Raw genomic sequence first — 17,780 nt, 5'->3', positions numbered from 1 at the left:
TAATCTGGACAAAAACAAGCAGTAAGAGGTGAACCTTTGCTCTGAAATGATGCTTTGTATCACTTTTGACGTTTATGTACCACTTTCTTCTGCTGGTTAGTCATCATACAGTAAGTCAGCACAGGTTCAGTAGTCGTTACCATGACGTGTCACACTGCGTGTCAAAGAGTCCGCTTCTTGTGAAAACCGATTTAAACGTTACAAGTAACAAGATGAAAGTACTAATAATTGATCTAACATTTGTTTTTGTCATAAGGGACAATGGTATTCGCGGGATAATGTCCTTCAAGGTGTCCATTATCAGAAATTTGCGAAAGACAAAGAGGCATAAACGATATAAAATGCAAAACAGAGGACTGTTGCCATCCCTTACAGTTTGCCGTTCACTTTCTGCTGTGTCACTGTTTTTGCTAATTTTTTCAGTCCAACTTTACTTTTTTTTTTTGCAGCGCATCGTGTTTTGCTTCCTGATTGGTTGTAGATCTTGTCTGTCAATGTCCTCCATGCTGTGTTCCTTTAAATCACATGTGTCAAAGTCAAGGCCTGCGGGCCAAATGTGAACCTCCATGTAACTTTATGTTGCCCGCGAGAGCATTAAAGTTTTTAATTTCTTAAAATAAATATTGGTGTTTTTTTTTATTCATATCTAGGGGGAATCAGACTTAAATATCAGATTGACACTGTCCATATAACCTAACCTGACAGAATCAAATTTAAAAGGATTTTTGCTAGAGTAACAAGCAAAACATGTGTTTTCTATGCAACTCTAATTATCACTTTAAAAAGTTATGGTGAATAAATGATTGTGATGATAATGAGTTATTTAACAGTAAGGAGTACAGTGATCCCTCGTTTATCGCGGGAGTTGCGTTCCAAAAATAACACGCAAAAAGTGAAATACGTGAAGTAGTCAGCGTTATTTTTTTTATTATTTTACAATGCAATACCGAACTATAAAATGAAACCAAAAATCAAAACCTGTTTTAAAGCCAAAAATTTGTTTAAAACAATAATTTTAATTTAGTAATACAAGGTTGGAAACATTCGCGTATCTTCACAGTCCCAGCTGTGCCTCTTCGTCCTGACTCCGCTCCGCTGTAGAGTCTGTTTCTACTGAAGGCGCTGGAGTCTTTCTCAGAGAGCAGAACATTGTTATGGGTAGTTGTTGGCGCCTTTTCTTTTCCTGAGCAAGAAGATTTTTATAAACGGATATGCCACCTTCGATTATATTTGAGAACTGCAATGAACGACTCATCAAAGGGTCCTATGCTTGTGCCGTGCGCTGAAGTGCAATGCACTGTAAATATATCTGTACTGTAAAACAACCGTGAAGCAGTGAAGCCGTGAAAGATGAATCGTGATATAGCGAGGGATCACTGTAGTTACATTTATTTGTCATTACATTTAGTTTTATGTATAAGTTCTATCTGGCCCTTTGAAGACAGCTACTATGCTGATGTGGCCCTCAGTGAAAATGAGTTTGACACCCCTGCTGTAAAGAGTGCGTTCAGTTTGTCACATTTACATAAATCTTCGATCGGAAGCGGATCTATTTTTTCATTCTACAGTATTGAACTTTTTTTCCCGTGAAGGTTTGAACTTTATGAGTTTAATCAAGAGAGAAAAGTTTAAAAATATTTATATCTTTCTGATAAAAATGCATAAAGTTTTTGATCAGAAGTGTCCCACCTGAAAGAACTTCAGGACTTTCAAAAACCAACTCTGTTTGTCAACAGCTCAAGCGTGTAGCGTCTTCACACAGGATCAGTTGGATGTAAATATATAAAATAATGGTGCAGATTAGCTTAAAAAAGAAAAACAGTGATGATACCACTACTGAGAGCTGCAGTCAGAGCATTCGTATGTCCAGTGGGACTTGGACTTATTTCTCCAGAAATTCAATTCAAACTTTGGAAAGTCTGCGTTTTTCTCAGAAACCTAAGCCAATAACCTTTGAGCTGCTGCAGTATAATTACCAAACAGAGACCACGAGTGTGGCATTGATCTTCACATTTAAATCTCAGCAAGGCCGATATCCGTGCCTCCACAAATGTCAAACTGCTCTAGTGTAACAAAAACTCCCATCACAAGGAGATTGAACAAATAATTGGACCCATTTAACCCCGACTGTTCCGCTTTTGAGTGGAATTTGGAATCAAGTTGAAGGTATTTGGGGGCATTTGTGGTCAAAATCCTACTCCATTTATTTTCATTTTTTTACTAACGTCCACCAACTGCAAACTTTAAAGTCCACGCCGATCACCTTTAAATCTATTGTAAAAGCATTCCTAGTGGTCTTTTAATTATCATTATGCTGCTTTTAAGCAAAAATGTAAAACCTGTGTTGTTCACTGGGACATACTTTCCGCAGAGCGACAGTAGTTCATTAAAAATTCGCCTCGGAGTTGTGGGCCAAACTGTTGGCGGGAGCCTCCCTCCCCATTGCTAGGAGCTCAGAGCGAGGAGCTTGGGGCCAGCCTGGCATATTTTTATGTGAAACATAAGCTCTCTTTTAAATGGCATTTTTTTTGCTCCTGATTTGCAACAATTGGAATAAAGAAATATTCAAAAATGCAATTTTAAAAATGCAATTTTAAAAATGCAATTTTAAGCCTAACTCCTCTCTCTCTCTTTACAGATGTCAGAAAAATGCCGCAATTAATGTTATAAACACCAAAAACCAGAATATAATTGAATTGGGTCAAAAAATATTGAATTAGAAGAGATGATACCAATGTTAGTAAACCATACCTGTGTTTTTTCTGCTTTAGGTTGACCTTCAAGCCTTTCTGCAGCCCTTCTTTAGCACTTTGGACCTGCAGATGCAAAGGAGATTAGCATCAGATAAAAGAGAAGTGTCCATCTTTCAGTCGGGCTCTGTTATTGCACTGCTGCACAAAACCGTGTTAACTCGAGCGCGGGAGCTGACATTTCTATTAACCTCAGAGGGCAAAGTGAAACATGCGGATTTTCCACTCTGCTCTGTGTCCACTGTGACATCATTAACACCGAGAGAGAAGTTCAGAGCAGCTGTGGCTGAAACAGCAAAGATGGCAATGAAGATTTGAGAAGTGTCGTTTCCTCTTTGGTAAGCTGCTTATCACAGCCGGAGTAGGAGTGTGCGCCGTCTTACCGGGGCCGTTTCAGGGTTGTTGTACAGGAATGTCTCGCTGTAGGGAGCAATGGGAGTCAACTTTCTTTCAACGGGAGCTAAAGAGAGACAGAGAAACGACACAATAGTGGTTTTTTCAGAGTTGAAACATGAAGACAAAACAAAAAAACATCGTCTGAAAGCATAAAACACATGCCGCTTGAAAGTCAGCAGCTTAACCGGATTGTTCCAGTTAAAATTTAATTCACTTAGATGTTACAGTGCTCTTTCATTAAACCAACTCATTGATCTTAATAAATGTGTCAGCTCTTGATCCATGCAAGCAGAAACCAATTAAATTTTGCTTGAGCGCGCCTATCTTTCTGCCTCGGCCCTCTTCCACGCACTAATGGGGATGTGATCATCCTCGGAAGGCCTCAAACGGACGGGAGTCTGTGCCAGGGTTGCTTCTCTTTGTTCCTTCCTGCAGGAACGGTGGAAGCAAAAGATGAAGGAACACACGAGAGGCTGAAGCCGTGCGCTATTAGTCTTGAGACCTGGGGCCACCCTGCGTGGGCTGCTGCCTGTCACTGTGAAAAATGACACTGCTGTTTTTTCCCCTCTCTGGATTTTCAGAACCAGAAGATGCTGCTGCCGGGTGAGGACGACGTCAGGACACCGGTAGAGGGACCAATGCACACTGAAAAGATAGAAGCTGTTTTCAATCTGTTGAAGACAACTTCTCCAAGTTCGTGGACGAACCCTTCCAATAAGTGCAGGCTGTTACAGAGGAGCAACAAGGACGTGTGTTGGGATTGGTACTTTTTATGATAAGGTCAGTGACCTTGATAATAGAATGCGCTCGCACGCCGTCTTTTCTCTCAGCGGACGGGCTTGGTGGGCAGATAGGAACCATCAATCATCTTCTATCAGCCAACCTTCAGGCCACTAGTGAATCTCCCCGAGGCCCCGTTGGACTCTGCTGTGCCGTTTCCCTCCCATCTGCATCTCGCCGTCCTGCTTTTGTTTCCTCTCAGATGGCTCTTTATCAGCTCTTGACCAGACCTCCCGCTCGGCGACCCTCCCAACGCAGCTCTGTTCTCGGTGTAAAGTCATTAGGGTTAAAGCTGTCGGGGAACTTTTTCTTTTATAATTCAATGTTGAGCGTGGAAAGTACTAAACTGAAAAGTTTTTTAACTTTTTTTTTGAAAAATTCGATGAAAAGACAGAATTTCCATTCAAGTTCAGTTCTTACATTCCCATGTTTTAACAGAGTTTACACATTTTCACCAATGAAGTCCATTCATTCATCCTGTTTCTAAACCCAATTAGTCCCCTTTGGGGTTACATGGTTACTGGAGTCTATCCGTGCTACCGTGGGGTGAATTGGGGGCTACAGACTGTCAGTCTAGGGACCCATTTAATTCAATCAGGAATTTTCAACATGTTGGTGTGACATTTTCACATCGTCATTGGCGACACCTCAACACCACGCTCTTTGACATACCATAATTCTTCGACTGTTGACGTGACCAATGTGAATCCGCTGAGTCTGACGCAGGAAAAAGTGGCTTTTCACTAGAGCTGAAGCTCTGCTGTTAAAGAGTTAAAGGTTTTCTTTTTTTCAAGTGAGAACTCCTTTCTATCCTTCCAAAAATGTAAGGAGCCATGGTTTTAATGAAGTTACTCCATTAATGTTCAGACAATGTGAGTTAACTTGATTCTACGAGGTACTGGAAACATTCGTCAGAAAGTTTGTTCCATATTGACATGACAGCATCACACAGTTGCTGCAGATTTGTCAGCTGCACATCCATGATGCTGATCTCCCGTTACTTCACATCCCAAATGTGCTCTATTGGGTTGAGATCTGGTGACTGTGGAGGCCATTTGAGTCCAGTGAACTCATTGTCATGGTCAAGAAACTAGGCTGTGGTGTTGGCACCATGCTCAATTCTTACTAAGGGGCCCAAAGTGTGCTAAGAAAATATCCCCCACACCATAATACCACCACCACCAGCCTGAACCATTGATACAAGGCTGGATGATTCATGCTTTCATGTTTTTGACGCCAAATTCGAATCCTACTATCTGAATGTCGTAGCAGAAATGGAGACTCATCAGACCAGACAACGAGTTTCCAATCTTCTATCGTCCAGTTTTGGTGATTCTGTGTGAATTGTAGGCTCAGTTACCTGTTCTTAGCTGACATAATTGACACCTGGTGTGGTCTTCTGCTGCTGTGGACCATCTGCCTAAAGTTTGGAGGTGTTGTGCGTTCAGAGATGCTCTTATCGATTGTAACCAGTGGTTATTTGAGTTACTGGCTGGAACCAGTCTGGCCATTCTCCTCTGAACTCTGGTATCAACGAGGCATTTTTGTCCACAGAACTGCAGCTCACTGGATATTTTCTCTTTTCTCAGACCATCCTCTGTAAATCCTAGAGGTGGTTGTGGGTGAAAATCCCAGAAGATCAGCAGTTTCTGAAATACTCAGACCAGCCCATCTGGCACCAACAAACATACCACGTTCGAAGTCCCTTCAATGACCCTTCTTCCCCGTTCTGATGCTAAGTTTAAATGGCAGCAGACCATCTCTACATGCCTAAATGCATTAAGTTGCAGCAATGTGATTAGCTACTCAGAAATGTGAGCAGTTGGACAGGTGTGCCTAATAAAAGGGGCCAGTTTCTGCTTTTGTTTCCAGTCTTTTTCTTATGTGGCCAGGGAGTGTAGTTTCCAAAAATACTAATAATTGTTTTGTTGAAAAAGCAGGAGTCCATGTAGAAAAAATTTGAAGAGGATTTAAAGAATGTGAATGGAAAAAGTTACATATGTTAAGGGGGAAAACATTGAACCAGGCAGTAGTATATAAAACCACTTACAGTTCTTTGGAAACTCACTTTGCGTAAAGAAAATTGCTTCCAATGTAAGTTTTCCTTTACTGCATTTGTCAGCAAATAGATTTTTTTTTCCTTTCTACAAAACGTTTTAAAGGCGCCTACTCTCTCCCCCCCCCCCCCCCCCCCCCCCCCCCCCCCCCCCAGAGAAACCTCTCAGAATTTGGCACAAAGAAAGAGCTCCTCTTTACTTTGGAGTTTTTGACTTCTGACACGTCTGCTTCATACCACATTTCTCCCCATCAAAGTGCTGCTCATTAAGGATTGTTCTACTGGAGACTTGACGCGCTGCCAGGTGAACAATGGCTGCGAGCGGGTGGTTGTTCTTTTTTTTAACCTTCTGATGAATCACCCAGAATTTAGGCGGTGTCATCTGAACTCTGCTCGCTTTCAAAACACAGAAAAACAGTCAGCTCCAGCAGACAAAAAGAAACTCATAAGTCACCAATTAATGTTGTAGTGGAGGGAAATAGAAACTTAGTTCTGATGCAGCATTTGACAATCCCTTCAAGATGGTGTGTGTGTGTGTGTGTGTGTGGGCGTGTGTGTGTGTGTGTGTGTGTGTGTATGTGTGTATATATAAAATTGTGATTGTAATTGTGAGTCAAACAAGTTCCACATACAGGAAAATGAATACTTCAGTCTAAAAGGTAATTCAATTGAGGATTCAAAGAGGAGCGATTCTCATGAACTCTAATGTTAAAAAGTAAACAAAACCTTTTGAATATTTCTTTTTCATCTAATAATGAGAACTTTGATTGAAGTGTTTGGATGTTTGTTTGTAATTTAAGTCAACCTCTTGGTTTTACTAGTTGAAACTTGTCTGTATGGTTGATAGGTGGTGTAGCGGTTAGCACTCTCGCCTCACAATAAAAATTCTGGCTGGTTCCAACTCTGGCTGGGTTCTTTCTGTGTGGAGTTTGCGTGTTCTTCTTGTATATCTGTGGGGTTTTTTGAGACTCCAGTTTCCTTCCACAGTTCTAAAAACATACAAAGTAGGTTAATTATCGACTCTAAAGTGTAGATTAGGTGTAAATGTGTGGTTGTCCCGAATGGACCTCCACCTTTGCCAAACAATAGTGGAGATAGGCTCCAGCAACTCCAATGGTATCCGTGTTTAAAAGCATTTGAGGTTTTCTTTATTGACAGGTGAGGGGTCAGGTGGAGTAAATTCAAGTCAATAAATCCACCCAAAAGTGTCCATTAAAAGCTTTTGTGCTACTGTTATCAAGGTTAAAAAAACATTTGCGGACATGGTTGTTCTTTTGAAAGAATAGAAACTCCGCCTGCGAGCTTTAGCCGAGTAAAATAATCCCAACTTTGCACTTCTGTGATGAGATTCGTAACAGAGAAAACTCTTCAGAAATTCTCAAGTACAAATCCTGAGCTCCCCTCATCCCTTCTCAGAGGGGTGGAAGGGTTCTTCTGTTTACCTTTGGCCTAATTTGCTTCCTCTCTGTTCCCCCACAATGCACTTCACCTTTCTGTTTACTCACACTATCCGTTTCCTGTCAAGAAGAGCATTCCGGGGGACTCTAATAGTAAAAGCCTCTGTTATCAGGAGTGAGAGGAGGAAAAGGGGGTAAACTAGAGGGATATCTCATAAGTATTATCAAAAATTAGCCCTAAAATTGTTTAAAAAAAAGTTCCAAAAAGCCTAAATAAGAACAGGCTCAACCTTTTTTGCACAGATGGGATTCAAAAGTGTTTGCACGTGCTGCCAAACAAACTTGAAAAGTTAAAACAAGCTGGGGAAAAAACTTTTGACGGGCTCCGCAACAGGAATACATAGTGGGGTCTTACAGAGGGACAAATAGAAAGAACATATTCCCTGTGAGATGAATGATTTAAAAAAAAGAATGTTTAAAAAGAGGTGCCAGCTTCTCCCACGACACATCCTCCCAACGCCCCCCCATCGCACCCACGCGCCATCCTGATCCTCTCCCCTCGCTTTCATCCAGGCACACAGCAGCTCCGCTGACTTACACCGCCCAATGAAATATTCATAGCCGAGATAAAGCGGATGCAGCTGAAAGGCTGTGTATACCTTTCTGCGTGCCGTTCGCACCGGTGGGACCATCGGAGCCGGTTAGCTGTTCGCTGTTGGTTGTTTGTGCAGGCGGAGCGCTTCTGCACAAGGGGGGGGGGGGGGGGGGGGGGTTGGTGGATTAGAATCAGCCGTGCAGCATCGGGGAAAAAAAAAAAAAAAGAAGTGAAGGCATCTGAAGTGACAGATTCACAGTTTTAAAGGCTTTTTAAAGTCCTACTCATCTTTTCATCCATTTTCCCAGTGGTCTTTTAATTATGGTAATGCAGTTTTTAGATAAAGTTAGGACATAGTTTCTGCAAAGCAGCAGCAATTGATAAAGATTCAACTCCAAGCAATGTTGGAGCTATCCAGCCGTACAGTTTTGAGCCAGATGCCAGCTCGGATGAGGAAAACAAAGACGAACGTGGATGTATTTGTCTGCAAGCGGATGAGTCAGAAGGGAGCGAAGCAGGGAGCTTGTGGCCCACCTCGTGCATTTATTATAAAACAAATACGCTCATTTTCAAACTGCATTTTTTTCATCTGCCTCTAAATTAACAATAGTTGAATAAAAAGATACTCAAAAATGCATTTTGAGCGTAATTTTCTGTAAAAATGTCAAATAAAAAAGCAGCAGGAACATGTTAAAACCAATAAAAACAAGATTTTCATCAAAGTGGGTCTTTAAAAGAAAGTGACTTTAGAGGCCAAAGAGCAAAATTGCAAAGAAAAAAGAATATTAAATTTATCAACAAAAAACATTAACTTCCTTATAATTGCCTTAATGATCTATTCTCATCTGATCCAATACTTACCACAATTTCTGATACCTAAAGTCATAAATCTTCTCAAACAACATCCTCTCTTCAGTTCTATGAGTGAGTTTATGTGCTTGTGGGGACTAACATGTATAGTTAGAACATTCATCATTGTTCCTGGTCTACGCAGAGTTAAAGGCAGTTTTTAGGGCTGAAACTTGATCAAATAGCCACATTTGGGGCAAAAACTGTCACTTTTTATATTATAATGTGATAAAGTAACAAGTTTTACCTCTCCCGTTTTGATTTACAAGACATCCTGAAGTAATGGCTGACTGCAGCCACAAGAGGGAGACAAACGCCTTCAAGACAACACTTCACAAGCTGTGAGAAAGGAAAGGTAATTTTGAAATTCTATAAACTTACAACATTTAGAAAGCCCCTTAATCATGAGCAACACAGTCATATAAGGTGTTAAGTGTATAAAATGTTCTGAGCAAAAAACAAAGCATCTGCATTTTTCTCATGACGGAGGACTAATTTAAAAGAATTCCAGATTCAAACTGCATTTCTGAGTTTTTTTTTAATGCAAAATATGATGGACCGGGAGCAGATAAAAGCCTAGCAATTAAAAAAGCTCTATTTTTTTCTGCAGCAGGTAGAATTTGCAGGCCAAAGTCTCCCAGCTCCACTCTATTCTGATGCATTCATTTGCTTCTTTTTCCTCATCCGAGCTGCCATCTGGATGAAAACTGTACGGCTGCATGGCTTCATTTTCGCTCATCATTTCTGCTGGAAAGCTAATGTTAGCTTGGGGTTGTGAGCGTCTGTAATCCAGTGGGGGGGGGGGGGGGGGGGTAAACAAAGGAATGCTGTGATATCAGCGGAGGGTTACTTCCACACCAACAGGCCAGCCCACAACTCGGAGGAGAATTTATGATGAACTCCTGCCGCTCTGCAGAAACTAGGCCTGAAAGATCAATACAGGTTTTTTTTTTTAGTTTGGCTTAAAACAGCATGATCATAGTTAAAGGACCACTGGGAATGCTTTTACAGATGAAATGATAGTTGGAGTTTGACTTTAAACGAATAATAAATAGATCTGATCAGCTAGATCCGGGCTGCTCATTCCTGGCGCTGGAGATCTACCACCCTGCCTGTTTTCCAGCTCTCCCTGCACTGCTTCCTGCTGATCACCTGGACCAGGCGTGTTCATTCAATCAGAATGTGGAGACATCAGATTGAGCTAATCAGCAGCTAGCAGGACTTGGAGATCTGGAAAACAGTCAGGGTGGTAGATGTCGAGGACCAGAAATGAGCAGCCCTGGGCTAGACAGTAGGATGTGGTGCAGTACCTGTCCTGAAGCACTAGAGGGTTTAGGCTGGGGATTTCAGGAACAGGTCGGTGTCTTAACTTGTAGGACCAAGTGGGCCTTGGACCCGAGCGATGCTCCAGCGAAGGCTGCATCTCATAAATTGAGTTTTCAACCATTTTCAAGTCGTCCCTGCTGACGTCGTTGCTCGGCAGAGGGAAAGGGGCGTTAGCCGCAGGGGGCGCCGCGTCCACAGCAGTGGACAGCTCTTCGGAAGACACCTCCCCATCTAAGGAGATTTCAGAAGTGGACGACGACCCGCTGCTGACTGAGGATATTGAGGCAGGCAGGGATGTCTGGATGTTCTGGGGGTTCCGTGGCGCCGGCTGAGGGAACGGGGCATGCTGGCTGCCTGGAGGGTAAAAAGAGGTTTCTCCCAGTCCTGCCCCTGCAGGCAACGTCTGACTCCCTTCAGATTGGGGCTCCCTTTTCTCCTGAAGCTGTTGGCATGACATGCCCCTCTTTCTGTCCTTCAGGAAGACTCGTCTCGGGTAGGGCATTGGCTTCCTCTGGCTCCTCGCGGTTTCCAGATCTCCCCGTTCCTCTTCATCGCCGCTCAACTGTTTCAGGCCTAAAACCTCCAAGCTGCGAAGGATGCGTCTACGGTGGCCTGTTGGGAAAACGTTCAGCTCAAAGAGCCGCTGGTCTGTGAGCTCCTTACAGTCCTCCACGGCTCGGTAGCCTGCCTGTTGTAACTCGGACGTGTACTGAGACAGGCGGAGGGCAGATAGCCACTTTGCAACCTCCCACCCAGGGTCGGGGGGATCCGACATGGTGATCTAATCTGACATCCAGATTAGGAAGATCTTCTGTTGGCACAGAGAAAAAGCCAATTAAAGCCACAGTAACATTTAAAAACTCCCTTACCACGCATGTAGGCATGATCCTGTATATTAAAGAAGACAGTAGATTAATCATATTAAACTGACTCAATGTGAGACCAATAGAGCTTGGTTTATATAACATAGGAAAAAAGATCAATTAAATTCATTTTTTTCTTAGAAAATACTAAAATGATAAATCAATCTGATGAGTTAGAGCAGGGTATCACTGTCAATATCTAAATTGACACTTTCACAACAGGATTTGATTAAACAAAGATTCATTTGTATCATGTTTGTTCTTAATCTAATTTTGATCACTTATAACATTTTATTTTTTACATAAACAGTGCTTTAAGCGAAACAAAAGCCAAACTTACACAGGCAATAAAATAAAAAAAGAAAATGCAGCCAAAGAAAATCGAATCGTAGATTTGAAAAGCAGACATTGCGTATTCCAAGTGATGCTTTAAGGTTTTTAGGTTGACGACAGAGGAAAAATAGCCTTTGGGCTAATTCTGGCTCATTGCAGCCATGCTTTCAATGTCCACTGTCCCTGTCAAATTAATTAATAAATAAATTCTGTGCGTGTATTTATGGCTATTTCCATTTCCTTTGAAGACAAAATAGAGCAAAAAAAACAAACATCAATTTATTTGATAGGCCATTTTAACCTAAACTTTAAAAAAAATATATATATTTTCTCGGTTTTATTTTATTTGTTAGGAAAAATAACAACAAATCCAAAAAACAAAAAGCTTAATTCACATCACTTGTGTACAATGAGGTTTTAGATCACGGATGGGCAAACCACGGCCCTAAATAATATCAGAGAAGCGTGATTTTTTTTTCTTTTCTTTCAATCTGGTCACGTCATTGAGAGCCGCATCAAATGGGACATTTATAGCACCCTTCTGCAGTCTGTACATCTGAACCCTTCTAAAAATCTCCATCAGATGGAGCAGAAGACAGTGTTCCCTTTCTACATCGCTGTTCATTTTTCTCAGTCTCACGAATTGTTTTAGTGCGACTGTGCTGCTGCTGTTTTCTGTTCTGTGTCCTAACTGGTTGAAGACCTTGTCGATCAATCTCCACCGTGCCGAGTCACCTGAACAGATGCATGTAGCTCAAGTCGTGACCAGATCTTTGTTTTCATTCCTGGATTATTTTTTTGTGAAGGTTTGAACTTTGAGGGTTTAATCAAGACAGAAAAGTCTGAAAATGTTCATGTTGGTCTGAGAAAAGTGTGTAATGGAGATCACGGGTTTCTTCTTCACGCATTAGTTATACAACGTAACTCCGGCAAGAAACGACCGTACTGATGAACTAATGCAGATATATTCCAGCTACAGCAGACGTATGGCGTTTCATCGCTGCCATAAAGGGAAAGGGCATAAAGACAACTGAGCGGGCGTATTCAGGAACTGAGTGAGGAACCTCACAACCGCACCATACAGTGGTCCTTCGCTACATTGCAGTTTACCTTTCACGGTCTCGCCGTTTCGCTGATTTTATTTTTGTGCAGTTTTGCATGCTTTGTTTTTTGTTTTAACTGCATCTCGATTGGCTGTTTAACTGTGTGCCTTTACAGAATGTGTTTGCCAAACCTACTTAATCTTTAATCGCAATTCGGTTTTTTACAGCCTTAAAATACTGTAATCCTACTTTGCGGGTTATTTTTAGACCGTAACCTCCACAATAAACAAGGGGACATTGTACTTCCAAGTTCACGCAATTATGTCACAGGGCAAATCATTAATTTATTTATTTTTATTGTTTGTTTTTTTATTTATATCACAAAGAAAGATGGAAAACAAAAACTCAAGTTTTGCGTTTAACCATTTTACCAGAGCTGTAGCTCCAGAGTGAACATTCTTTCGCCCATATCAAAGAGCGTGTGTTATTTTGAGGTCACCGGCAACATCTAGGTGTTAAAGAGTTAAACAAGTAAGGGTTAATGGCCGACGAAGTCTGCATTATCAGAAATTAACGCACGCCATGGAAGCCTTTGCTTCCGCGAAGTGCGTTAATTCTGATAATGCACACTTCCAAGGCCATTTACCCGCCTATACCATGGTCACTTTCAAAAGAAATACACATTCAATCAGTTTTTAGTACTTCGTTTTTGTTGGGGGTTTTTTCGGTTTAGATCGCTATTTTCACAAAAAGGGGACAATTTGTTATGTGGAGTGGCGGGTTGTCAAGTTACCCTGACAACCCGCCTATCTGACCTCTGATCTCGACAGCAGCGGCAAAGGAAAGCGACATCTGCAGTCAGGACCATAAATACTGTAGCAATTTCTGGCATGGTTTTTTTCTATTTTCTCAGCTTAATGATGGCTCTTTTCACCTGCATGGAGAGCTCCTTTGACTGCATGTTGTCTGTTCACAGCAAAATCTTCAAAATGCAAGCATGAGTCCTCTAATCAACTCCAGGCCTTTTATCTGCTTCACTCATAATGACATAACAAGGGAATTGCCCAGACCTGCCCATGCAATAGCATGGAAGTCAATTGTCCAATTACTCACAAGCCCATTAAATGAAGGGATTGTGTTTTAAAAACGCTTTAGTTTTTCCCATTTTTATGCAATCTTTTTGTTCAACCCATGGAATAAAATCTGAAAGTCTGCACTTCAATGGCATCTGAGTTGTTTTATTTAAAATTCACTGTGGTAATGTTCAGAAACGAAATTAGAAATGTCTCTGTCCAAATATTTATGGCCTGAGTGTATATATGCTGATCTTTCCGATGGGTTGAATAAAGATCAGTTCAGAGAGAAAGTTCACCTCTTACAGTTTGTTTTAAAGAACCCAGCGCGGCAATATAGAACATTTCAGCTATGTGACCGGACCTTTTTTTTTAGCTGTTCATTATCACTGTGCATCATCACCTTTTAATGCACACCCAGAAGCCAATCAGAATCGAGAATTCACCTGGACCATGGTATATAGACTGATAAAACACAGGATGAAAAAAATTCTTGATTATTGCTAAATACCATTTTTTAAAAGTCCCTTGTGTTTTGTTTCTGTTATTAAAAGGAAACATGAAATACCCAAAAGTAAATGGACCAGAGATCATTTCAATTTCAACTAACTGATTTTTTTTTAAATCTATTGAAGTATTGTAACATTTATGGTTTCAAAAGTTTACATAAAATTAGGACATATTATTAAACTCTCACTTTCCTGTTTCAGGTTTAATATAACTCACCCTGTCTGGGTGAGAGGTTTTAATGAAACTATCAAAGAGGAACAAAACATGGCATTTCAAAACCTTTATGGAGTGGAACCAAATATATTTATAGATGTCTTTACTTAAAAGTTGAACTTTCTATTTTAGGGTTTTTGGCGCTCTAACCTGCTTATGCTAAAGCAGCAACAAACAGAAACTTATAGTCCCTTACAAAAAATGACAAGAAGTGTTGCGAAAATGCAAAAAAGAAGAAAAGAAACACATTTGCAACATTCTTGCATGAGGCCGAAGGAAACAGCAGAAGCAATGAGGAAACAACAGCTGTGCATTTGTGATGTCATCCGTAAAAAAAAATGCATATAAGAGTCTCAGGATTGCTCTTCTCCCTCCGTTTCAAAGCATCTTTGGAACCTAAAGTTGAAAACGGAGGATGCTTTACGCTTTTATCTCTGGCCTCAACACACCCTGAGAGGATTAAACGTTCACACCGCCTTTATGGTGGTGTGACATGTCCACTTCTCGTTTAGGTTTGCAAATTCACTGCCCTGAGAGGGCCAGAAGTGTTACTTCTCTTTTCGAGTACACTCAATTTTCTTGTCTGCCAAGGAAGTACAGACGAGGTCATCAACAGAAGCAGAAACTGACACTTTTTTTATATATATTTAGCATCTGTTTCTCTTTTCTTTTTTATGATTGCATGATTGATTTATCTTTCTTTTGAACCGAATACTTTTCACACCATGCAAGTGAAGATGTGCAACACATGCAAGTGTAAAAAGGAAAAGAAAAAAAGTTTATCCCTGAAATTGTAATTAGAGCTGGTTTCAGCTTCAAACAGGCCGGGGCGTGTGCTGGACCAACGCCAAGGCAGGCAAACAGAAAGTTCTGCCTTTGAGCAACAAATAAAGAAAAAAAGAAAACAGGATGGTGGGAGTGTTGATTTGCTGCTGCAGCTGCTGCCAGGCCAGGACACACAGATCAATAGGGAGGAAGAGGAGGATGCTGCAGCTTTATCACATGCATGACAGCTGCTTCTGTCCCCCATCTGCATAGGTGAGGATGCACAGCAGCAGCAGTGAGTCACAGCATGCACGCCTGTGCCTGCACGTAATAAAAAATAAAAAACCACTCCCTCATAGTTATGAGCATCTCCCTGAACAAAGTCCAGACTGTGCTCCTCTTCTTCCTGATTTGAGGACTCAGAACCTGCAGCTTTTATTTTGAAATCTCATAAGAAGCAAAACCCCTCAAAGTTCAGGGGCTTTTTGAAACGTGTATGCGCACTCATGCAGAACATGTTTACCTACCGTACTATTATTAACATTACACAATACTTCCATTTACACGCAACTATGGCGTGACATTGGGTCTGGACGTGGATTTATCACTGTATGGATTTTCCCATTATATGCTTTAAGGCCCCTATGTTAAAACAAAACTTAAGACAAATTAATAATAAAATGACGGTATAAGTCTGTTGGTGTGGTGTAAAAGTGCCCAAATACCCCTTAAACTGCCCGTCAAGAGGCGGGACAGTCTGACAAACGCGAACTTATTAGCGAGTACTTTAGGAAACGCACGTGCTCAAATTAACGCCCCCCTCCTTAACTAAACAAAACATCGCTAACGCTCTTACCTGGAAAGGTTTAATATCCGTTTGAGTCCAAATTCCGCTTAGAGTGCCAGAAACCTCACCAGAACCCTTCACTCCACGCCCACCGACACAGAACCTGCCGCCGCGTTAAAGTTCCGCTTGTGACGTTAGCGTCCTGCTGCAGTTTCAACGGGCAGGTCGCCTCCTCTTATCTATATGAAAACGCGGCTTCCAGGCACGAGCCCCGCGGAAAGAGCGCCGCGCGCGCCTGGCACGCTCAGCTGGAATTCGCGGTGTTCAGTCGGCAGCAAGTCCCAGCTTGATGCCTGTGAATGTGATCAACACAAGCAGGAATGCTGCTGGAAGGGCAAACTACCCGCACGCTGGCTTTTATTACTTTGAAAGCCTCTTTTCACGCATTACTATAAATTATCAAGACTTTTGATAATTTATAGTTTTAATATACATTAAAACATTTTTACGTGATGAGTAAACAATTGTAAATATAATACATGATGTATATAACTCCTTCCAACTATATTGTTTTTTAGTAAATAAGGCAATAAAAATAACGTATTGCCTTATGCAGTAATAAACTAAATCAATCTTTTTAAATCAAATTCCTTTTATATTTTCCGGCCAAGCATGTGGTTAAAAGAAAATTGTGTTTTTAACATGTCCTTGCGACATTTTTCAAAAGATGGTCATTTATAGACAAAATTTAGCTGAAAATTGCATCTCTTTGTATTTGTTTATTCACATTGTTGTCAATCGGCATAATCATAATTAAAAGATCACTGAGAGCTTTGACAATAAAGCTAAATATGTTTGGAGTGGGACTTTAAAGGTCTAACAATGACACTAAGCCGGTGTCATTTCAAAACTCCATCTATATGGGGAGATGCAAAAAAATTTTTTTTTGTTTTTCAAAGCCAGGGACGAGTTTAAAAGAATGAGGGTTAAAAGATAAGGATTAAACCACCACTAACACGTGCAAGAATCAAATATTGCAGTTCTTTAAAAGGCCACTGGAGGCTGTTAGCAAAAATGGAGCAATTCCCTCAGATGCCTATGTTTAGAAATAAAGAAATACTCAGGTATACAATTTTGAGCTTAATTTTATTTTATAGGTGTCCTCTATCGTCAGACAAATGCCACAAGAACATGTTCAAAAGACCAAAAGCACATTGGAGTGGGGTCCTTATTCATGAACTTGGTCAAAGTAAAGATCTTAATGGATTTGTCTTTTGTCTCTTTGCTCTGGTCTTTAATATTGAACCAAAAAGAGCAACCCCTGCCACACAAAAAAGATTTTGTAAATATTTTTTGCCAAAAGTTCCAATTACACAAGCTGTTAAATACCATGGTTTAGTATCCTATTTTAATATCCTAAATTAGAGATTCACCACTATGCATGTTTAAATTTTTTATTTTCATTTTTATGTTAGTAACTCCTTAACCTGCCCATATGGAGTGAAGTTACATATAGCAATGCTCCAGTGCTTGTAAGCTCTTCGCTAACACAGACCTACATAGCTAAAGCTCAAACACAAATTTTTCCTATTAAAATACTTTTTTTATATTTTATTAGGATTTATTTTTAGATAAATAATAATAATAAAAAAAATTCAAAGCATTTTCATGGTTTGGCATTTTCGTCAGATAGTTTTTTTGTTCAAACAAGATGTAAAAACTATATTAAAGAGAATATTTTCTGGAACTGTTGATACTAATTGGATTTGTAATTGTGTTGTTTTAAATGAGAATTGTTATGTAACAGAAAACTTTTAAAGGGCTAAATTTAATCAAAAATTATTTTCAGAATTATCATTGGAACCCCCCTACAACATTTTGAAGGCACCAATAATATGAGCACTTTGAAGGTATATATATTGTATTTCATTGTATTAATAAAATGCATATTTGTGTTTTTTAAGTCTAGGAATTGTTTTCTTTTGCAGATCCAGCAAATTCTAAGGAAAAAGTATATGTAATGTGTCTGTATTTATTCTCTGAG

At 40.4% G+C, this 17,780-nt stretch overlaps 1 protein-coding gene across 1 annotated transcript in view; it reads right to left on the bottom strand.

Annotated features, from left to right (window-relative positions):
- The window catches only part of arap2 (ArfGAP with RhoGAP domain, ankyrin repeat and PH domain 2), a 179,769-nt gene extending 163,741 nt beyond the window's left edge, over positions 1 to 16,028 (bottom strand). The window contains exons 1-5 of the mRNA XM_023966122.1: positions 15,806 to 16,028; positions 10,134 to 10,960; positions 8,039 to 8,121; positions 3,134 to 3,210; positions 2,752 to 2,816 (exon numbers count right to left, since the gene is read on the bottom strand). Coding sequence (XP_023821890.1) covers positions 2,752 to 2,816; positions 3,134 to 3,210; positions 8,039 to 8,121; positions 10,134 to 10,924 — 1,016 coding nt within the window. The 5' untranslated portion in view covers positions 10,925 to 10,960; positions 15,806 to 16,028. The remainder of the gene's footprint in view (positions 1 to 2,751; positions 2,817 to 3,133; positions 3,211 to 8,038; positions 8,122 to 10,133; positions 10,961 to 15,805) is intronic.
- Positions 16,029 to 17,780: the final 1,752 nt, after the last annotated feature.

The sequence above is a fragment of the Oryzias latipes genome, chromosome 18 (genome assembly GCF_002234675.1).
Source record: "Oryzias latipes chromosome 18, ASM223467v1".
NCBI lineage: Eukaryota > Metazoa > Chordata > Actinopteri > Beloniformes > Adrianichthyidae > Oryzias > Oryzias latipes.
The sequence above is the reverse complement of the archived record's forward strand: the minus strand, read 5'-3'. Positions and strand labels throughout refer to the sequence as shown.